The sequence below is a fragment of the Nyctibius grandis genome, chromosome 3 (assembly GCF_013368605.1).
Source record: "Nyctibius grandis isolate bNycGra1 chromosome 3, bNycGra1.pri, whole genome shotgun sequence".
Taxonomy (NCBI): domain Eukaryota; kingdom Metazoa; phylum Chordata; class Aves; order Nyctibiiformes; family Nyctibiidae; genus Nyctibius; species Nyctibius grandis.
The window spans coordinates 53,167,841-53,185,885 of NC_090660.1; the positions used below are offsets into that span (position 1 = coordinate 53,167,841).

The window sequence follows — 18,045 nt, forward strand, 5'->3', positions numbered from 1 at the left end:
TGGTCCTGAGAAGTAGAGGGCCACAGATGACTTTGGGATGAGAGGGACATAACACTCCCACCATATGTAGTTCACAAAAATAATAGACACTGATTTAAATAAAAGGCTTGGACCTTTTCCTTCTAAAATAAGTGACAAAACTTCATGGATTCTAGTGCAAGAATTCAACTTTATTCTTTAAATTTCTAACCTGCACTGTGGGAGTGGATACCACAAAGACAGCAAGGCTGTCAGTCTACTTCGCAAAACATTTTCTAGTCCCCATTTTGAATCACAAAACATTTTCTAGTCCCCATTTTGAATCAGAAAAAAAAAGTAACAAACCCTGAGAAGGGGAATTAACTAATACCCAACGTTTAAAAGTTTGTTTAAAGTATGAAATTATGAAATCTTGTTTAAAGAAATCCTCACCAAATGTTTGTCAATCCTTCTGTTGACTGATGATTCTTTTCTAAGCCACTTGTTTCCTCTGACCTCATATCTGCTTTGTCCTCAATGTGTAAGGTAATTTGGAATAGTATGGAACAGAATTACTCTGGATTCTTCCTTAATCTCAGTTTCCCCCAGGTTTGAGAAATTTGTGCATTTTATTGATACCGTGCTCAGCATAGCTTGAGTGGCTTCAGGACCTTCCCTAGAGAGTTTCTCTGCTGGGGCAGATGGGTAAACATATTTGCTGTGGTGGGTTGTGTATGCTGGTGAGATGTAGTAGAAGCAGCTTTAACTTTGGTAAATAAGAAAATCTACAGCTAACCATGGCTTTGCATTCTAGGAAGCATCTCAGACCACAATAAAAGTGTTTTCTGTGTTTTTCCTTGAAAGAGGAAGTTTTAGCTACTGAATTGGCCAACAGTAAAACAGTCAATACCTTCTGCTGAAACGGGCTAGATGCTATTCTGATGTAGAGCAGATGGTTTCCTTCCTTGTGTCTCAGATCTTCTGCAATGCCCGGAGTTTTGTTGTGATTAGGCTGCCACAGAGGCATTTGAAAGGTCTGTTTAACTTGTGTTTTAAAAACAGGGCAGTGTGAATGATAGTGTAGTAGGCAGGATGCAGAAATATCCTCTCTGAAGGTAGTTATAGAAAAACAACATCACAGAGAAATACTCTTGCAAAGGAGGGGAAATGCTCTCCTCAATGTTTTTCTAAGCAGGAGCACGTCCTCTTTCTAAGTGATGTCTGAGTGGCATTTGGAAAATAAGACACACCATCTGGCTCAGTAAAATTTCCCTGACCTTCTCTTTGTTCTAGTGGTAGAATATTAGTAAAAGCATCACCAAAGGCTGAACTTGAGAGGCTAAACTATCAACTGAATGAAGTGCATTTTTACAGGTTCATTCCAGCTATGTGGCTCGTGCAGGCAGAAGATTTAAAACAGAACTAAAAGGCCAGGAAAGAATACTGCTTAGAAAATCAGTGAGTGCAGCTACTATTTTAAGACCCTTCAAAATACTTTGCAAAAAAATGCAGATGCCTGTAAGGCCTACAAACAGATGGCAATATTCCTCTTCATCATTCTCCTAGTCAGTGGAGACTGTTTTCTTATTACTGTTCTGAAGTTTTTTCAAGCCTTCCTTAGCCTAGACCTGCCAGGCAGCATGAACTTCCTCCCGTGAGCTGCTGGGTGATTTTGAACGTCCGTTCACCTCCGAGCAGGTCGATGCTGCTCTCTGCCTTGCTGGATCAGACTCTCGGCTCATCTTTCGTAACTGCCAAGGTCTTTCATAACCTCTGATCTTTCATAACCCCAAATGGTAGCCAGTTCCTCTCACATGCCTTTCATAACCTACACACATGCCACGTGTTTAATCTTGTCCACTTGGAATAGGCCTGTCCTGGATGAACCTGAAATACTGGTGTTTCTCGGGTGCTTTGTCTCTCTGAATTCTCCTGAGCCCCGACCAGATTCGTGTAGAGGTCAGACTTCCTCCCCTGAGACAGCGAATGCTCAGCAGAGGAGAAAACCTGTTCCCTCTGACCTCAGAGCAGAAAATGGAGCGTAGTCGTGGATTTCCTTCTCTCCCACGGTGTGAAGCCCTTATTGACTTAGGTGTGGCTCAGCTGGAGGTGGTAGTCTCCTTTGCTTCCTGTCCTAAACCGCTGAGCAGCATTTGTCGGTGCAGCTGCTCTGCACGCCACTCAGAGACCTCCATTGCTGTGTGCTCGGTCTGTGGTGCAAAAAGCAGAGTTGCTCAGAGGGGAAGCTGCTGCAGATGAAATTGGTTTAATTACACCTCAGCTGAGAGCTTGCCATTCTCTTCTTTGACAGTAATTGTACGCTGCAGTGATGCAATAAAATCGGTTGTAGTTTTTGCAGAGGGAGGGTGACCTCTCTGTAGCTGACAGGCCATGGATGTGGAATCCGCAGATGTCTTCCAGTGCGGATCCTTGTCACTTCACGGGTTTGATGGATGATCTCTTAATAGGGAATTAAATGGGAGAGCAAGTGGCTAATAGCTTTAATAAAAACAGAGAGTGGTGGGGAAAAAAAAATGGAAGTAATCTTCTGGAATTATTAGACTGAGAGCGAAAGAGCATTTCCTCAGCATGACAGCCAGAGGCTTGCTGCGCTGTTATTAAAGCACTGCAGTGGGAATCTGTGCAGATGGTCTTTTTACACAGCATAGGATTGTATTGGATTAGTCATATAAAATTGTTGTTTACTGTTTCTAGCCCTTTTCTCTGGAGCTTTTATCAGTATCTCATGAAGAATGAAGTTTGACTCTGCCTTTAAGAGGTAACCCAGATGACAAGCTTTTTGTTTGTGCAAACTACTACAATATTGTTGTAGTTTACTGCAATCGTAATGTTGCAGTGAGAGATTTTATAGCTGATAAAAAAAGATGTTTGGCCCAGGTTTCTGTTTTGCCTTTTAGGTGTACAAGAAGGGAAGGTAAGGCTTAGGAGATGCTCTCTCTTCTTGCTGGACTCCCTAGGAGAGCTGTGCTGATCCCGCTTCTGCTTCATCAGAGACAAACAGGAATTACTAACCCTGGCACCGTTTTTCATAATGCTCGCTAATGACTCATTAATGACATAATGCTTGATTAATGCACTAAGTGGTGTGTTAGATGTTTCTTGTGTTCTCTTTTTGTCATGCAGTGTCGTATTTTGACTACCTTTCTTCTCCAAGTCCAGAAGGCCCAGGGATCGCTCCTTGGACACCCTCCGCTTTTTCCCTCCTGCCACAAACTAACCAAAAGATAGTCTCAAACACACAGTGCAGGAATCCCCCTTCACAGCTGCTCTGGGCGTTGGTTAATGTGGAAATAGAGATTTTTGGCTTCAAGGTCTGACAGACAGCTCTGCTGGTAAAATGGCATCCTTGAGTGTTTTCTGGAGTTTTCAGACTGGCTCTGTCATCTAAGGAAATTATCTCTTCCAGGAGGTATGGCTGCGAGATCTTTCCTGGGATGCAAGAGCCTTTGATTCTCTACTGAGAGATGTTTTTCTTCTCTCAAGGGAGTTCTGTGGGCAAGGTAATACAGTCCCAAGCTGTTACTTTTTCCTTAGACCATGTCTGTGGGTGTAGAATAATATGTGGTAGAGGTCTTTTTCCGTGGCTTTGAAGGGAGAAGCGGCAGACTGTCTCTGCCACATGGCGTGCCAGTATTGTTTTTTGAACATTAGCCACTGAAAATACTAAAAATAATACCTCCTTACCCCAAAAACAAACTAGTATTATAACCTGATGTTTCTGTCGCTGAAGGTAATACAGAACTTCTGTCAGTGTGCTGTGGCAGGGATCCCTGTAGCCTAATTTAATAAATTTTACCTCTGTTTGGTTTTGTCAGCTTTAAGATTAAATTGATTTCCTCTTATTATATATTATGAGAAAAGATTTCTTGTTTCTAATTCTGCAAACAGTCATCTTAAATCCAGTCAGGTCTTGGTGCTTTTCCTCTTGATATACAGGAAATGTTCATGTTTTCAACTGAATTCTGAACTTTTGCATTTAGCTGACCTCTGTGGTTTTGCCAAGGCTTGGGAAAGCCAGGCTGTTTCTCCTTGTTTCCAGGAAGGCTCCTGAACACAAATGGGATTATTACTTCCTGACCCAAGCTTGAAACAAGATGGAGAAAGGGCCTTTTTCCCATGTTGGCCATTTTGTGTGAGATTGTTCTATGATTTTTCAACTGGCGTTTGTCTGTGAGATTGGCAGCACTGATTGTGCCAAAGAACATAAAGGACAGAAAGACTGCATGAGCCTTGCCATCTTCTGCCCTGAAAGGGACTGAGGAGTTGTTGCAGACACAGCTGGGTGGATGGAATAAAAGAGAGATTAATTTGGGGCAGTTGCAATTTTCCTGTGTTTTTACAAAGACATGTAGATTTTCACAGGAGAATTTTAATTCCTGGCAAATCTCATGAGGATAGTAGATCTCTGAGGGTTGTAAGGACACATACTGCCCTTTAATCTGCGTGGAAAAAAGGCTACGCTTGGATTTATTGTGGGATTGCATCAACTAATCCCGTGCTCATATATTTTCTGACAAATTAAATGAATGATTTTGGTGCACATGTAGCTGAAAAAGAGTGCTATGGTCACATACCTGCTGTTTGGAGGTAAGTAGCAGGCTCAGCACCGCTGGAATCGGTGACATTGTCATTCATGTGTGCCAGCAGGAAATGTGTCTCTGTTCATACCAGCTGAGTTAGAAGGAAAAATGCAAGGAAAAAAGAACGTATTCAACAAACCAGCTGAATAACAGTGTACAGAAATGTTTCTGCTGTAACTGTTTACAGTGGAAAGTGAATATCTTAGTGGCTTTTCATACATTTACTGCCACAGAGAAGTTTTTTAAAAATCATGTATTGTTAGTATCTCTGGAAAATTAATATCTTTCCTAATCAAGTACACAAAAGTCTTTTATCATTTGTATAAACTGTGGTTTGTATACACATGCAGGCTGACATTATCTTTTGATTTTTGGATGCTTCAAAATCTGATGTCCAGTGCTACTCAGCCTTGGGCTGATATCTATTGAGTATCTTTAATTTGGAAGAACAGATGCTTATTTTGAAGTGGAGCCACTCAAAATCAATGACCACTTTTGAAAATGTTTGATCGTAATGTGCATGATAAAACCTACAAGAGCTTCAGCTGTAGCTTTTTCCAAGAGTTTGAGGATACAAGTAGGGTTTTTTGGTGTCATTTGGGTCAGTACTTGATAAAATCCAAATCTTACAGGTCTCGCTGCATAGTTGAGAAACCTGGCTGTTGTCTGCTTCCTCCATCTATCTTCAGTTCCCGTGCCAGCCATGGAAAAGCAGGACGGAGGGAGGCTGCACGGCTCAGTTTCTAGGTCAGAAATTGGGAATTCTTTTTTCCCTTTTAGCTCTGTTGGCTCATTTCCCAACTTTTCACTGTGTAGTTTTCCAGCCTGTAGAATCGAGAAGATGTTCTACTGGTGACAATTTTTGAGTTCTGAAAATATTTGAGTCTTAAAAACTGTGCATAGGTGCTGCATCGTTGTCAACTCCTGAGTAAGCAGGAGAGCAGCAGTGTGCCCAGAAGGAGTTGTTGCGTGTGTAGAAGAGCTAGGGAAACAGGGTCTGCACATCTGAGAATGACCCAAGACACATCGTGGGCTTGTTTTCTCTGCTACTTCTGACCTGTCTAGGTTGTTCTCTGAGTGCAGCCCAGTGCTGCCCTTTCCGTGCTTGTTCTAGTTTTTGCAGAAGCCCTGAATTAATCCATCTGTGCTCCCTCCTCTTTTTGTTTTACTGCTCCACCCACAGTGCTTTAGAAAAACCAAGCCAAACCAAACACCTGAGTACCACAGGAATGTAAGTCCTAGCAAGCCTTGCACATTCTTTATAAAATACTATTCCTTGATATTCAAGTGGCCTGGCCTTGTGTAGTATTAAGCAATTATGACTACTCCTGACATTCCCAATATTGAAGAAAAAATTGTTATCCTACTTATACTGTTTATAGTGAGATAGTGGTACATAGGGTATGCTGGATTCCAGTGTACTGGTCTTTCTCCACCGCGCTGTCTTATACTACAGCTTCCCTTTGTCACTTGAAAAATTATTTCTGAAGTAGTAATTTTACAAAGTTTTGCAAAATATCAGAATTACTATTATGTTGGAGCATGTTCTCTTCTAAAATAATAACATAGAATCATTGAAATGTTGGCCTAAAAGGGGCTTTAAAATGATCTTTTTGTCTACTTGCTGTATGCCAGTATGCTGTGCATATTAGATATACCTGTATCCAAAGTCATGCCTAATCATTCTCTAATCTGTTTATTAAAACCTCTAGTGAGGGAGAACTGTGTGTATTTTTCTTCTCTGATATTAAGAACATTTTCCTTGTCATCCAACTGAAATAGTCTCGGTTGGAAAGTAACTTTATTTTTGCTCATCCTCCTCTAGATGACGTGGGGAAAAATTATTACCATCCTTCACAATAACCAAAGATAAAGTCAGTTAAAATGATTCTTGGCAGTCTTAGTTTTCTGGACTAAACACACACAGTTATTTCAACCCTTCCTGATATGCTGTATTTTCTTCCTCATGTAATTTTTATTCCTCACCTGAGATCTTGTTTGTGCTGGTTAAAATAGAATAGAACCGAGTAATTACATCTCAGGGTATTGCTACTCCATCTGAAAATGGGATCTCCCTTTTTCTGCAGCACCATTGCATTGCTGGCTGGTATTATACCTCCCAATTTTCTTTTATTTTTCTTTACTGCTACTGTAGCCAGTTATATCCAGCTGTATTTTTATCAAGAAGTGACTTCCTGGTTTTCATACTGTGAACTGTCAGATGCTAATTTATTCAATGTTATTTGCTGATTACAGTAGCAATTTTGTTGCCAGGCTATTTAGGGACAAGGTGACTCGTCGTGGGCCCCAAGAATTAGCCGTGTTGTGTGGCTGCTTCTGCACTTATGGAACCAATACAGAAATCTTCACAGAGAGAAAGGACTTCTGGCAGCAGTTAACAGCGTGAGCATGTCATTCTCTCCTGTGCACTCTTGGATGTTAACAGCCTCACAGCTTGGATCTTGTGTGTATTGAGCTCAGCACAGCGGCTTTTATCTTGCACTGTGACCTCTGTGCGAAGTGCAAGGAGTTGGCCAGATGGGTGACGGGCTGAGCCGGGCTGGTGGTGGAGGAGGAGAGATGCTGGGGTTGTGCCCTGGAGCTAGAGGTGCGTGCCATCTCCCTTAATCAGATTACATTTACAGTTCCCACTTGCAGCCTGATGTGACCGGAGTGTCTTGTACCCTGTGTTAGGTAAGCTGTAGACCCGCAGTAGGCAGTAGTGAGTGGCTGTCATCTCCCTCTCTTTTCCCAGGTGTGAATGGTTCCTTGCAAAAATTGCCAGGCTCTGAAATCAGGTGGGCTACGGGATCAAGATGGAGGGGCAGGTGGCATCTGGCAATGTTTAACACAAAAAAAAAAAGATGGCAACATGTGAGGGGCCATAAGTAACACAAGAGGCAACATTTTATACAAAGTCAGGAGATGCAGAGAACAAAAGACTTAGATTTGAGATCTAGAGAAAGAGAGAGAAACAGGAAAGGTTTTGAAGTGCCAATAACAAAGGCTGCTGAGACCAGCAGGCAATAATCACTGCTTTGGGTCAATCTTGCTGTGATGGGTGATGTTCTTCGCGCAGCTGGTGAGTGCCTTCTGTTGGTGTGTTATCTGTAAGGGTCAGTCCATCGTGAAGGTTGAATGCTTTCATCCTGCCTGGGTGCCCTCCAGCCTGCTCTGCCAAAAATACCTGCAAAATACAAAAACCGAAGGCAAAACCCAGCAAACAGTAGTAATACCAAGTACCACAAATATCAAGATTACAGCCCCCCTGGCACTGGGGAGCAGCGTGTCTCCTGCCTTGGTGGATGTTACTTGAACAGCCAGTGCCGGGGCCTCTGTTGCGACGGGAGTGGCAGATGTAGAATACACTTTTGTAGACATACGTAACTTGGTGTGTGTTGGTGTACAAATGTGTCCGCGCAGATCTGTAAGCGGCAGTATTCTCAATCCCACGCACTCAGTGTCTGTTAGTCGCAGAAAATAATATTGCGAATAAAACTGATGACAATTTAAAAGAGACAAGCTGAGACTGGCTGTTTTTATGCTGGCTCCGGAGGGTGAGGTTCACAGCCACAGTAACGCTGATTTCGGAGCACCCACAGCCGGGTCAGGAGCCCCGCTGTCACCGGCCCGTGCAGGCCGGCTGGGAGACCTTTGCCGCACGGGAGGCAAAACGCGCCGGGCGAGCTCCGGTGCGAGCCCTTCCCGGCCGCGGCAGTGCCCGCCAGGGGGCCCGCGCTGCTCAGGCGGCCGCCGCGCTGGGCCCCGCCTGCCTCGCACCCCGGCCGTGCCCCTCCCGAGCGCGGGGAGAAGACCTGCCCGCCGGAGGGGCCGCCGCCGCCGCGCCGCTCCCGCAGGCCCCGCTTGCTGCCGTTTCCCTGGCAACGGGGGGGTGGGGGTGGCTGTAGCCAGGGTCCTTGGCCGGGTGCCGTCGCTCGCCTGTAACGTCCACTGTTCGGAGCCTATCCGGATGGGCTTGGGTGGCCAAGGCGCCTGCCTGAGAGCTGTGAGGCGAGCGGTGGTGGCGGGCAGTGAAGAGGGCAGCTAGGTGGGGGCCTTCCGTGGCGCGGTCCCCACGGGGCGGTGGCTGCGTTTGAAAGAGGGCGCCATGGCCCTGCCCGCCGTCCACAGGTGCCTCCAAGTGAGTGGGGCCGTGGCGGTGCCGGCCCGCGGGGCCGCCTCCCTCCCTCCCTCCCTCCCTCCCTCCCGCCTGCCTGGGGCACTTCCTGGCTCTCGGGGGCCCGCGGAAGGCCCTGCCGGCCCGACCTGGAGAGAGCGCCCGGAACACTCGAGCACGGCGACTCTCGGCTCGGCCGGGTTTGCCGTTATCTTCAGGGGCAGAGCTCAGGCTTACAGCAGTTTACGGTTTCTCGTTGCTAGTCTTCCTTCTGTTGACCAAGTGTCGGTCGACAGCGTCAGTTTTACTTAATACCCTGTAGGTTAGGGCAGTGTAGATAGCTGCCTTTGGGTCGTAGAGGAAGTGATAGGCGTGATTGCCTAGTGCTGGGCGAGGTTTAGCAAATGTGCACGCAACAAATCCTGCTAATGCGGCTGTAGTTTAGTCTTTCAGCTTTGGTGAGGTTAAGTTTTGGGCCCCTCACTACGAGAAAGGCATTGAGGTGCTGGAGCGAGTCTAAAGAAGGGCAACGAAGCTGGTGAAGGGTCTAGAGCACAAGTCTTATGAGGAGCAGCTGAGGGAACTGGGGTTGTTTAGTCTGGAGAAAAGGAGGCTGAGGGGAGACCTTATTGCTCTCTACAACTACCTGAAAGGAGGTTGTAGTGAGGCAGGTGTTAAGTCTCTTCTCCCAGGTGACAAGCAATAGGATGAGAGGAAACGATCTCAAGTTGCACCAGGAGAGGTTTAGATTGGGTATCAGGAAAAATTTATTCACCAAAAGGGTTGTCAAGCATTGGAACAGGCTGCCCAGGGAAGTGGTGGAGTCACCATCCCTGGAGGTGTTTAAGAGACGAGTAGATGTGGTGTTTAGGGACATGGTTTAGTGGTGAACTTGGTAGAGTTAGGTTAATGGTTGGACTCAATGATCTTAAAGATCCTTTCCAACCAAAATGATTCTATGATTCTATAAAACAAAAATAAATACAAGCTCAGGTGCAGAGCTGATGATTAGCGTTTAGAAGTACAACTGAATGCTTGTGTGTTTTGTCCCTTTGTGATTGATTTTTTTTTTTAAATACGAAATCAGTTTGACTTATCATTCACTAATGAATTATGAAGTTACATTAGAATCCTTTAATATGTATGTTAAAGAAGCTGTGTTTCAGTCAATTCTTCATAAAGTTTGAAGCCATTTATTTTTCCTGCCATTTTCCTTTATATATTTCTATAGTTCAAGATAAACGTAGTAAAACTTTTGGGAGAGAATTTTAATTTGAAATGTTATCAGCTCAATTAGTACTTGATCTGAAAATGTTGCTTGATTTTTCATTTTAAATTCTCTTCCTTTTCAGCTCAGTGATGAAAATGAACAGTTAGTCAAGAAATTGAAAAAACTACACATAAAAAATAAGGATCTAGAAAAGAATCTGGGTCAGATCCAAGAAAAACTGCATCTGCAGCAGTTAATGCATGACTATGTCACAAGCAGAGAGTAAGAATTGTCAAACATTTTTTTTTTTTGCGTCAAAAGAAGTGCAATATTTCAGGACTTGTACCTTGTTATTCTTTGGATGAACTAGGCCTTATATGTTCTGTGTATTTTGAGGGGCTCCCTGTGAACAGAGTGGTGGGCATGGAGAATGCTGGAGGCGTGTAAAGGAAAAAAGGATGCCTGGGGCAACTTGGACAAAATTCATTGTTGTAGTGAAAGAAACAGTTTTAATATCAATAACTAATACCTCTGCTTAGCTTAGTCTCTTGTCTAACTGCAAAGAGTTTTAGATTATTTTGCCAACAAACACTAGTAAGATAGTTATTTGCATCAATACTGTTTAACTGATTTGGAAACTGGGACCTTAGGACCTGAAAAACTATACAGCTAGTGTTTTGGAGAGTGTCTTGCCAGGATTTAAATACCTGTTTGCAAAAATTTTCAAGTTTAAATTTTGGTATGGTTGCGATCCTGCATGGAAACCTCTGTTGTCACATCAAACTGAAAAGTAACTTAGCTGTTTTCAGTTGTTTGTTTGATCTAATTAAAATTGTAAAATCTAATTTTATTAAGCTGTTGTGTTTGTTTCAATTAAGTGTACAAGTTCAAACAGAAACCCACTTATGGCATAAGGGTGGATACAGCAAGGATCTTAATCCAGAGGGTGACAGTGTCAGGTGAGTTCTTGGAAACTGGTTCTTCACAGAATTAAACCTTCTCCATAGGGTAGAATATGTTGTTCATGGTTAAGTCAGTTGAATTTTTGTTAACTGTTATGGAAGCTGCTTTCAGCCTTTGAAACAATGGAAAAGAATTTTATTTACATTTTAGAAGCAAGTACTAAATCTTAGATTAAACTTGAAAATATTACTAAACAAAGAACAAAATGGATTTCTTTCTCAGATCTTTCACTGAGAAAAATTGAATGAGCTAAGGAAGCTCCATCATGCGTGTGTGCATACGTGTGATTTGTTTTGCAGATTTTTAAGCTAGAATTATGTAATTTCATTTTCTATTTTGTAGCAGCTTTCTTAGCTCATTTTTATAGCTCAATTTTATGTGTATATAAAATCTATAAGCTGGTACTTTTTTCAAAATAAGCCACACAAGTGATTCTACTTTTCAGTCTAATTAATTTATAGAAGTGAGCCACTACTTACTGTAGCTTGCCAATTAATGCCAGAAATAAATTCTTACAACTGCTTTTTTGATACAAAAGTTACATTTTTGTTTTAAAAAAAATGTATATTGAAACATGTTAACGACTAGGCATGCTACATAAAATGTTGGTCCATCCCTTTTTTTAAAATAGGCTGCTCCATTCTTTCAAAGGCTACTTTTTGTCCATTTAGAGAAATGGGCTGTGGACCTTAACCAAGATAGAGGCAGTCCCTACTGCTCTTGATTCAAGCACCCTTTTTTTTAGTGTTTCCTTTAGACGGCTGTAGAAGGCATGTTTTTTTTCTTTTCTTTTTTCTTTTTTTTTTTTTTTTTTTTTTTAAATACCTTTACAGCGTACCAGACCCTCCTTGCGAACTATGTAGGAACGCTGGGTGTCTAGCTCTGGGCTTGAATTGAGTACCTAATTAGATGCTTATGTGGAAGTAGTCTTTGAATCTAGAAATACAAAGCTGGACCTGCTTTGTATTAGGTTGCAAATAGATAACCTGACTTACCTTTTTTTCCTAGCATCTATTTGTATGGTATTTTACAAAGCTGTTCTGTACTATAGTATTGCTCATCCTGCTTGTGTCGCGCAGTCATGACTTAGTATGAATGCCAGCTCTTACTTGAATTCCTAATAAAATAGGAAAAGTCTCTGTTCATGTTCATCAATTACATTAAGGGCCTGATATATGTAGACTGAATGCTATGAAATATGGTAGGAAATTAGTGTAGCAGAACTTGATGCAAGATGGTATCAAAGGGAAAGATAATATCCCCAATCTGTTTATTTTACATTGATTTTTACCCACTCACACTCATTTTCTCATAGATTTCATTCACTCATATCCTCACACCCACATACTCAGAAGCAATGAGATGTTTTGTGCAACACAGAGGGACGGGGATGCTGCCTCAGGAGTTCTCATCATGGATTCTTGATTGCTGGCAAGAAACTAGTTTCTGGACAAACTTTTTTATATCCTTTAGGAGTGGTCTTTTCTATCCTTTTTCTGCTAACGAGGAGAGGAATGATATATGTGACATGCTGCAAAGTCATTGCCACCCTCCTGTTGCTAGTGTGTAGGTCTTCCATCAACAAGTTATTTGTACTGAGGTTTAATCAGCGCATGGCCATGTGGGCTGGACGAAAACAACAGCATCCTCAGTCTGGCTAAGTGAAAGGGATTCTTTGCCATCCATACAGACCATTCTTTTAACTCCTGCTTTGCTGTTTTTTCTGGTGCTTTCTCTTTCTGTGTTGCTGGTCACACTTCATTCACACCCATCTTAAATATTTCTGTTACAAGTCTCTACAGTACAGCTAGAGTCCAAGTGATCTCTATGGGGTGTCTGTAATACTTTTAACACGAAGGATGCACATTTTGTTGATTTTCATATTTTATTGCAATTTATGCATTTCTTCTGTTTTAGACTACTTCAGATGTATAATGAGCTACAGAAACGTTACGTTAAAGAAATCAAAACAAACCAGGAGCAAAGTGAAGCAATTAGAAATCTCACTGTAAGTAGAATTTGTAGGAGATGGTACCAAATAGCCAAACATAAGCTCTTAGGGAGACTGAAAAGTAATTCTTACATTTGTAAAATGAGACCATGTTTTTCTTTTTGCACTCATTTTTGTTTCCCATGCCATTGAGATAATGGAAAGTAGTCAGTAGCTCCCTTTGAAAGTGAACTCTGTCACTGGTATGTCTAACTGAAAGCCATCTCTTTCCTTGCTTTTTTCTTTACTCACCTGCCTACTCCTCCTTCCAACTGTATAAGCCTCTTCCGACCTCTGTTGTACCAGCCCTGATATTTTTATGTATGTGTCATGAGCTGATTTATTGCTGAAATCCAGCAGTAAGCTAACCAAACGAAGGCAAATAGCCTTCTGTCAGGTAGCAAGATCTGTTTGCTTGCTGTGCAGAGACTAGCATCGTAACTGGAGCAAAGGGAGGGTTGCGTGGCCATGAGTGGTTTAAAAAGCTTTTAAGTGGGTATGGCCTCTTTAGGCACTGATCAAGCATTACAGCTGACTAGTCTAATTAATTTCCTCCTAGGAGTCTGGAACATGTTCTTCATTTGTTTGTAAATTAATATTCATTACGATTTGGATTATATATACTTTTTCTTAAAAGTTGGCAATTGCTACCATAAAAGTACGCTTTATTGTGTGGGAAGGTTTAGTATCTTTGTGCATGTACACTTATACTGCTTGCAAGCATGTGCTCAGTAACAGATTATTTTAAAACACTATTTTTTTCTCCTTTCAGATGCTTTGAATGAATGTAGTTTTAAGTCAGCAATTGAAAGCTCTAGGTTTGCATTCAGGATATGTTTCCATCTGTATTCAGTTGAACTGTGTTTGTTCTATGCATTTTAAAAAAATTTTAGTTTCTTGACAGATTAAAATTCATGAGCTAGAGCATAATCTTCGAGAGCAGAGACAAAGAATTGAGCAATTGGAATGTAAAAAGGTTTCTTGGAAAACTGGTGCTATTTCTGGAAAAAGAAGTCGAACCCCAGAGGGAGAAGTAACATCTCACAGGGACATATCTAAAAAGAAGGAATCCTGTTGCAGTAAATATTTAGGTAATGGTATGGTTAATTCTGGTGATGTTGCTTCCAGGATGCCCATCAGAGATCATTCATTTCATTTCAGATCCAAAGGCACACTCAAGGTTATTTCTTCTACTTCAACCAGCAGTATCTGAAACGTTTTTCATTTTTGAAAACCCGTCATGTAAAAATGGCATCTCGTAATCAATGTCTTATCTATGGATCCAGCCCTGCATTTGTTTGTGATTAAAAATAAGTGTTTGCTGCTTTTCTCTTTTTCTGAGATCGGTGTGTCGGTGTAATTGTGGGTGGGAGTGCATGGCTGTACTTAGTACTATTTATTATTTATTCTGGTAAGCTGTATCTATGCAGGTCTCTTAGTGATGTTTGCTGCTCCATTCTTTGATTTTCAGACACCGATACACAAAAGAACCTGTTTTTAGCCTTAAAATATGGGACAAACCCTGACAATACTGGTTTGAGCATGTTCTTCCTCACATAAGTAAAACCACAAGTTAAGGTGCAACCTTGTTCCACTTGAAAGCATAAAAAAAGAGATTGAAGAGATCATATAATGTAGGCATAATTTTCAGGAAATGTGCTGTCAGCGAGGGCTAATGTGACCCTCTCGTAAGTCAGAAAAAGGTAATCAAGGCATGTGATGTATGTTTTGTAGATTTTAAAGTAAAATAATCCCACGTTCTAAGAATCTGGCAGAGTCAGATTATCCAATTGACAGTTCCTGTTATCTTTCATAGTACCTGGGAGTGTTCTGGGCCGATTCTTGAGAATAAATCACTTTATGAAAAAGGTACTTTTTAAAAAGCTGAACCATAATTTTCTGATATCACAAAACGTAGGCAGCTCTTTAGCTGTAATATGATTCATATGAGGGGGAGGTTGACTGCTATGGTTGAAGTCTATATTTTTTATTTGAATATAGAGCTATTATTGAAGGAGATTAAAAAGCTGAAGAAAGAAAATGAAAAGTTGTCTACAGAAAGGAGAGCACTAAAAAATGAATTAGCTGGATTAGACAAGGTAATTTATTTTAGGACAAGTTTAAGAATAGGTGATTTTTGAAAAACTAACTTTTATGCCTGAACTGAAACTTATCTTTAGGCTGAACATATGCTGTTATCAAGCAAAATACATAAAATACCAATTTATAACATTCTGAGAAAGAAATGGAAATGAATGACTCCTTGAAACATTCATGTCCTACAGTACTGCTTGGCTAAGGAAGAGTTTACTTTTTTTTTTGTTTGTTTTAAACTGCTGCAATTTCTTGTGGATTTTTTTTTAAATGTTTGGGCAATTTGGTTTCCTTTGTGAGAGATTATTTGCCTCAGGTCGTTACGACATTAAAATTGTAAGTGCTGGTAACAGTCCTAATTCCTTCCAACAGACATTTGCAGAGATAATAAAAATATTTTTTTTGTATGATCACTTCCATTGCTTCCTGATGTCAGCGAGAGGAAAGCTATTTTCTCGTGAACTTCTTAGACATATCAAAGTTATGCCTCTGACAGAACTCTCAGTTTAGGGAGGGCAGAGGGAGAGAGCTTTGAGGTTTTCGTGATAGGTTGATAGGTGTCAAAAGTGAAAGTGTGGAAATACGGTAATTCTTGAAATTATGTGAGAAGATAAAGAGATCTTATCTAGCTATAGAGGACTCAGTTTAATGTACTGAACTAAGATTTTATTTTCAGCAACAAACTTGTTTAGATTGGTTTTTGCTTATTCTTCAAGTCTTGTCCTGGTTTTCTTTTTTTAGAATCTGTTTTCTTATCTTGCAATCCCCTCACAAGCTAAATAATATTATGCTAGCTTTCATTACAGGGTAATAGTAAAACATGGTGATAGTTCATTAGATGTGAAACTTGTCAAACATTGAGCCAGGGTGAGTTCTAGATCCCCATGTTTGGGAGTCAGGGAAAACTTGTGGCTGAAAGTTTCGTCTTTCAGAAGAGAAATATTTAAGTCTGAGGTTATGGCTTTTTATCAGTGACCCTTTTTAAGGTAGTTTTAAGTCACTACGTTATTTAAGATGTACATAGCTGTTAATTTAAAAAATAAGTTGAAAGAACAGTCAGGAGAAGATGTCAAGTATAGATGGATGTAAGTAGATACAGTGTTACTCTGGTAGGCAGTACTTTTCCAGGTTGGTGAAATGAAGTCTTGGGTGATTACACTCTACTTGCTGTCCTTGTATTTCCCAACAACTTCTGCCTTCACTTACAAAGGATCAGAATTGCTCAGTAGACTTGAGCTACAAGAGCTGAACCAAACATTTAAGCTATGGGCCATTGATATTTTTAATAATTGAAGTTTATTTCTATGAAGCTGAATTTATCACCTAGTTGAATTAGGTGTAGCTAGAACTACTTGCTAAGTTGTGCATTCCGGGATAGTATAATTACAAAAGGATCAATCTGAGAAATTGAAACCACATAGGCTGACATTAAATAAGTTCAACAGGACTTGGTTTTTATGGCTTTCTTACTGATCTCTTTGTGTTCTGTGTAGCCTTACGTATTGCTCTTTTTCATTATCTCCTGTGTTGCAAATTGCTTTTATCTGAGCTGATTGAACCTTTTGGATAGTGTTATCCATTTTAGGTTCTGTCAAGTTTAATGCATCATAAAGCTTATCCTTTTGAATAGGAAAATAAAACTTTTTAACAATGTAGTCATAAATAATAGATCCTATTCTGAAATAGGACATCAAATAGCAAAATGTAGTTGTACTTAAAGTTTTAAACAGATACTAGCAATTTACAAAGCAGTTAAGGTCTAAAAATATTTTGTATCTTTCTAGGTCTAAATATGGTATCCATTTTTCCATCTTAAACTCTTTAGTATTGTCGTCTTCAAATGCTAACATCATCCTCCTTAGTTTACTCTCCTCATCTCTCTCCTTGCTTGTTGTCCCTTTTTTATAATCTTGAAGCTTTCAGATCCGTTGTTACCTGCTGCTGGCTGACTTCAGCACATATAGCTGTATTTTTGCACAGATGATGTTGACATTATTCCCTTGTAGTTTTGGACTGTCATTTTGTAGCTTTTGAATAAACCAACATTTTTTTCTTCTCTTAATTCATCTTTCCTATTATTAATCTGTATTTCAGGTGCTAACATAACATGAATTCTGCTTGCATTTTGTGTTCAGGGCAAAGTTGTAAATTATTACATAAGGTTATAGTTGATTGCTGTATCTTGCCATAGCTGTGTTTGCATAACTCAACCATATATTAATAAAAAATATAGAGAGTGTCTTTGAACTTGGGAACAACTGAAATGCTGACTAGCTCTTATTGAGAATGTCTTTGAAAGAAATGTTAAAGTGAATATTTTTGGGTTTTTCTAGGATTTTTTCGAAGAGATAGAAGATCTAAAGCATGCTGTGCAGGAATCTGTGAAACTGAATAATCAGTACGAAAAGTGCTTGAAACAAATAAGTGTAATGTACGGACTGCCTTTTACTGCACATTTGTAGTAACTACTGATTAATTTAATGGCAAGTAGATTTTCCACATTTTTTATACTTACTGCAACATTTAAACCTATCATGGCTTATGTAGTACCACATTTTGATAATATTATGGATTCAATAATATGATCTCAATATGACAAGCTGCTCTGAAATGTTTTGGTATTTTGTGCCTTTGATTTTTGTTTATGTGGCTTTTAAATAAACTGTGGTCTATGTAACTTCAACTAAGTTTCAAAACCTCTCTCTTTCACACTTGTAAAACACATTCATGGCAGGAGTGGTTGTGGGTGTTTATGGGAATCTAGTAAAATATTTGTACTTTAATTTGAAGAATTTCCCAATTTATCCTTTTCTGTAAACTATATAAAATCAAAGTAGATCTGTAGATTTGGCAATCTATGAATTTCAGCCCTAACGATGTGCCAGTGCAGAGAGAAATTAATTCTATCATTAAATAATTATTACAAAGGGATTTCTTGAAACAAAAATGCTAAATACCTGCTTGGATTTTTTCTTTAATCACAATAATAAGTTAAAATTTGTGGATGAAAGAAGGATTTAGGATTTAGAATTGGAAAGAGTGTGTTCAGAGAGATGGGTCAGATTTGTCTTGCAGTATCAAAACAAGAATTAATCAGAAGCTCTTACTTGAT

General features: G+C 40.3%; 1 protein-coding gene and 1 long non-coding RNA gene across 2 annotated transcripts; both read left to right on the plus strand.

Annotated features, from left to right (window-relative positions):
* The first annotated feature begins 2,670 nt into the window (after positions 1–2,670).
* On the plus strand, positions 2,671–8,035 carry LOC137660774 (uncharacterized). The gene is made up of 3 exons (XR_011047776.1): positions 2,671–2,737; positions 3,386–3,479; positions 6,834–8,035. It is a non-coding gene; the product is annotated as an uncharacterized lncRNA (long non-coding RNA).
* Positions 8,036–8,667: 632 nt separating this feature from the next.
* Positions 8,668–17,558, plus strand: LOC137661583 (centrosomal protein of 290 kDa-like). Its single transcript, XM_068397190.1, has 7 exons — positions 8,668–8,973; positions 10,029–10,168; positions 10,765–10,845; positions 12,767–12,857; positions 13,744–13,930; positions 14,841–14,938; positions 17,267–17,558. Exons 1-7 carry the CDS (start codon positions 8,668–8,670, stop codon positions 17,393–17,395), a joined length of 1,032 nt encoding a protein of 343 aa, XP_068253291.1. The 3' UTR covers positions 17,396–17,558.
* Positions 17,559–18,045: the final 487 nt, after the last annotated feature.